Source organism: Arachis hypogaea, chromosome 11 (assembly GCF_003086295.3).
Source record: "Arachis hypogaea cultivar Tifrunner chromosome 11, arahy.Tifrunner.gnm2.J5K5, whole genome shotgun sequence".
In the NCBI taxonomy this organism is placed as follows: Eukaryota; Viridiplantae; Streptophyta; class Magnoliopsida; order Fabales; family Fabaceae; genus Arachis; species Arachis hypogaea.
In genome coordinates, this window is record NC_092046.1 from 29,386,048 (window position 1) to 29,389,963 (window position 3,916).

The window sequence follows — 3,916 nt, forward strand, 5'->3', positions numbered from 1 at the left end:
AAAGATATTTTGTATTTAGTGAGAAGTCTTTAGTTCAACATCTACTTAAAATATATTTTTATATAAGTATATAACATATACATATATAGAGTGCGGGTTGATTGGGTAGGGTTGAGGCTCAACCCGCACCCTACCCGACCCACACAAAAATCCTACCCACACCCTACTCTACTTGCTGCAGATCGAATTAGCAACCCTATTCAACCGAGTGCGGTCAAATTGGATATCCGCAGGTAGAGTACATGTTGCCACCCCATGTATACACACTACTAAAGTAGAAATTTCTGTATTACCGTAGAAATAATTTTACACACGTTGATATTATATAAAAATAAAATTCTTAATATATTAACCGTAGTTTGTTGACTTCTGTGGCTCTCTGTGCCACACAGTACAATGCAAGTTTCTCCCTATCCTACGCCTTGACCTTGAAAACTGTTTGGTTGAAAACAGTGAAAAAGAATAAAAAGAAAGGGTAATTATTAGAAAGGTCGGTTTGTGGAAGACGAGCCGCTAACGTCGGCGGCCCAATCCACCGTCTGTAGCCGTTTATGTCGCCGGTACCATTCATTAATTACGTATACGTTAGCTCTTTCGTTTTATGTGATGAATGACAATGTGCGTGTCCTACACATGCCATTATTAACTGTTGTACTTTAACTGATAGGATTTAGGCACTACAAATGTTCAGTCAAAATCAGTCTAAAATAGTCACAAAAAAATCTTAAATTATTTTATTTTATATATACTAATTATTTTTAAAATAAATATATAATATTAAATATAATAAATATATACTTTTGAATATTAAAAATATAAATTTATAAATATTAAATTAAATAAAATAATTTTAAATTATTTTATTGTCTCTAGAGTATAAATTAAAATTACTATTAATAAAAAATTTTAAATATTTTATTTAAGTAAACACAATAACTACATTAAAAATTAAATTTACATAATTTTTTTATAATAAGTTTTTTAATTATTAATAACAAAAGCACATATTAACTAAATCGTAACTAATAAAAAAGGAAGTAAAGAAATATGTGTCAAGAAGGATTTTTTTTTAAGAAGTTTTAGTTGATTAAAAAAATATAAATAGTTATATTCTTAACACTTTTTTTATCTAAGATTTTTTTTGAATTTATATAAATTTTTTATTTGTTTTATACTAAATTTTTTTAAAGTCAACAAATATTGAATTCTAGATTTTTAGGTTGTAGTAATTTTGATGTTATGTTATGAAATTGTTTTTAAAAAAAAAATAAATTAATAGAAAAAAATAAATAATTATATTTTTTAATAATTTAAGATGATAAAATAAATATATGGATGATTATATTTATAATATAAAATACTATAACCGAAAACCAACCTTTACATATTATACATAAGGATCATATACGCTAACCAAAATCTCTATGTTAGTTAATCTAGGGACAAAACTAGAAGTTCAACTCTAAATGTAGCCATTAACCTTTTCAAATATGCTAGGAGAACATATATAGTATATTAATTAAAAATTCTAAACAATAATAATAACAATATAAAATAGTATAATAATAGTATATAAATCAACTTTCATTGATGATACCAATAATAATCCATGTGGCAGGGGATATCAAACTTACAATAGACCTGGCTGACTAAAATCCTCACACTTCATATCCAAAAAATGGACAGAGTGCTTTCTCTCTACAAATTATAAAACATAAAATGATACATTTTCCATCGAATAACTACTCCTCCCAAAAATAACTGGGGAGCCGGTTAAAAATCCTTTTTTTTTAAAAAAAGAAAAAAATTTTTGAAGTGGTTTAATTTTATGTGCATGTATCCATATTTCACGCACAAGTTATACTATCATGAAGATGAATCAATAACCAGGTTAACGTTCTTCTTGATCACGTTGACGATGATCACGAGATGATAACCGGAAAACCCACTTTGTGAGAGACTTTCTTTTAGACTGATGAGCTTTGTTATCGCCATTGTCGGAGGAGGACGACAACTCTGCCACGAAGCTCTTCAACCGCTTCATGGCGAGTTTCAGAGTCTGCTCCGACATGTTAGCAAAGCACACCCTGAACCACCCTGGCTCCGAGCAGTGGCACGAAGATCCCGGCGATATGTTTAGCTTCACATCATACACAATCCTCTTCCATAGATCCATCTCTGCTTCGAATGTGTTTGATTTCAACAAGTGCCTCATATCAACCCAACAGAACAACCCAGCATTGTTTTCTAGGCACTTGATGCCGAATTTTTCGAGCCCCGAAACAAGCATCTTCTGACGTCTTCTGAGCCTCTTCTGATTCTCCACCAGGTATTTTCTGGTGAACTTCTTGTCTGCCAGCATGGCGGACAAGAGGTACTGGGTTTGGGAAGACACCAGGCCGAAGCTTGACATCTTGGTCGCCGCGGCGACCACGGTGTCGTTCTCGGAGTATATGCAGCCCACGCGGAAACCCGGCAAGCCCAAGTCCTTGGACAGGCTGTAAACAACGTGAACTCTGTCCCAAATGGCTTCGTCAGCGTCGGAAAAACGGTTGTTGAGGACTTCCATGACGCTGACAAAGCCTGGGGAGTTAAAAACTGTCCCGGAGTAAATCTCGTCGCTGATTAAGTGCATGTTCTTGTGGCCGCTGATGAAGTCAACGAGGAGGTTCAACTCTTCCAGGGATAATGTGGTGCCTAAGGGGTTTGAAGGGTTTGTGACCAAAATGCCCTTCACGTTGAGGTTGAGCTTTTGTGCTTCTTCGTATGCTTGTTCAAGTGCTGACTCAGTGATTTTGAAGTTGTTGTCGCTTGAACAGTGTATGGGAACAATTTCCACCCCAGTTCTCCATTTTAGGTCTCTATCGAATCTGCACATAATTGCAAAACACGTTCAGAAAAATGTGCAATAATAATAGCATCTCAAACGTAGGATAATGAGAGCATGAAGTTGATTGATTTTTTGGATAACATTCAGGGAATAAAAAATCAAAAAGTTTTAGAAAATAATACTAGTTTGAATACGACTTATTAGGATTTAAAGTATATATTATTTAGTTTCCTTAGAAAGAGTTTGATAAACGCACCCTGGGTAGTAAGGGGTGGGTAGGAGGAAGGCATCTCCTTTTTCGGCAAGGCAGAACATGAGGGTCTCGTTGGCAGAGGTGGAGCCAGCGGTAAGGACCATATGGTCGGGATCAAAGGTAACTCTGTTACCTCTTATCTCAGCCATAAAATCTACCATTGCCTCTTTAAAAGAAGAGAGGCCATGGTAGTCTTGGAAGAGAGCGAGCTCACGGAAAATGGATTTTCCGTCTCGCTTGAACCCAGATACGTCCGGGTTCTTGGCGAGCCATGACTCCAAGAGATCGAAAGAGAGCTGGTTCTCTGCGAGACCCATTTGGATGATTCCTTTGGGGTTGAGAATCTCGTCATAGGGGTTTTTTTCGTATTCTTGCCATCCTAGGAAGTATGAAGAGTCTTGGCCATGGCTATTGCACGTTGCTTTTGTAGACAAGAGCCTCATTTCTGCTTGAGGTTGAGATGTGTGGAATGATGAACTTCTTTGAAGGAAGAAAGAATGTTTTGGAGAAAGAGAGTGTTACAGAGAGCTATCCAAGGTTTTGAGATGAAATCTTGGTGATGAATTGATGGGTGAAGTAGCATGGAAGGGGCATATTTATATTATGCAAACCCCAAATCATACGTGGCAATATGGCCAAAGGCACATTTTTAATAAAATAAAAAATTTTCTTAACGTGAAGAGAGAGATGTGAATCAAGAAATATTATTGAATATTTAAGGTGAATTTTATGATTTTTATTTTGTTTTTTTAAATTGTATAAATTATTTTTTTGAATAAAAATTAAATATTTAAAATTTATTAAATATTAATTTATTATCTATTTTAGTAAAT

General features: G+C 34.5%; 1 protein-coding gene across 1 annotated transcript; it reads right to left on the reverse strand.

Moving 5' to 3' along the window:
* Positions 1-1,566: 1,566 nt before the first annotated feature.
* Positions 1,567-3,653, reverse strand: LOC112720599 (1-aminocyclopropane-1-carboxylate synthase CMA101). Its single transcript, XM_025771591.2, has 2 exons — positions 3,087-3,653; positions 1,567-2,870 (listed from the first exon to the last, which is right to left on the reverse strand). Exons 1-2 carry the CDS (start codon positions 3,524-3,526, stop codon positions 1,892-1,894), a joined length of 1,419 nt encoding a protein of 472 aa, XP_025627376.1. The 5' UTR covers positions 3,527-3,653; the 3' UTR covers positions 1,567-1,891.
* Positions 3,654-3,916: the final 263 nt, after the last annotated feature.

Excerpts from the sequence above, each read along its gene's own strand:
- LOC112720599 (XM_025771591.2), bottom strand. The coding sequence starts at position 3,526 with ATGAGGCTCTTGTCTACAAAAGCAACGTGCAATAGCCATGGCCAAGAC. Across the intron at positions 2,871-3,086 it reads CCCACCCCTTACTACCCAGG|ATTCGATAGAGACCTAAAAT; the intron begins GTGCGTTTATCA and ends AATTATGTGCAG.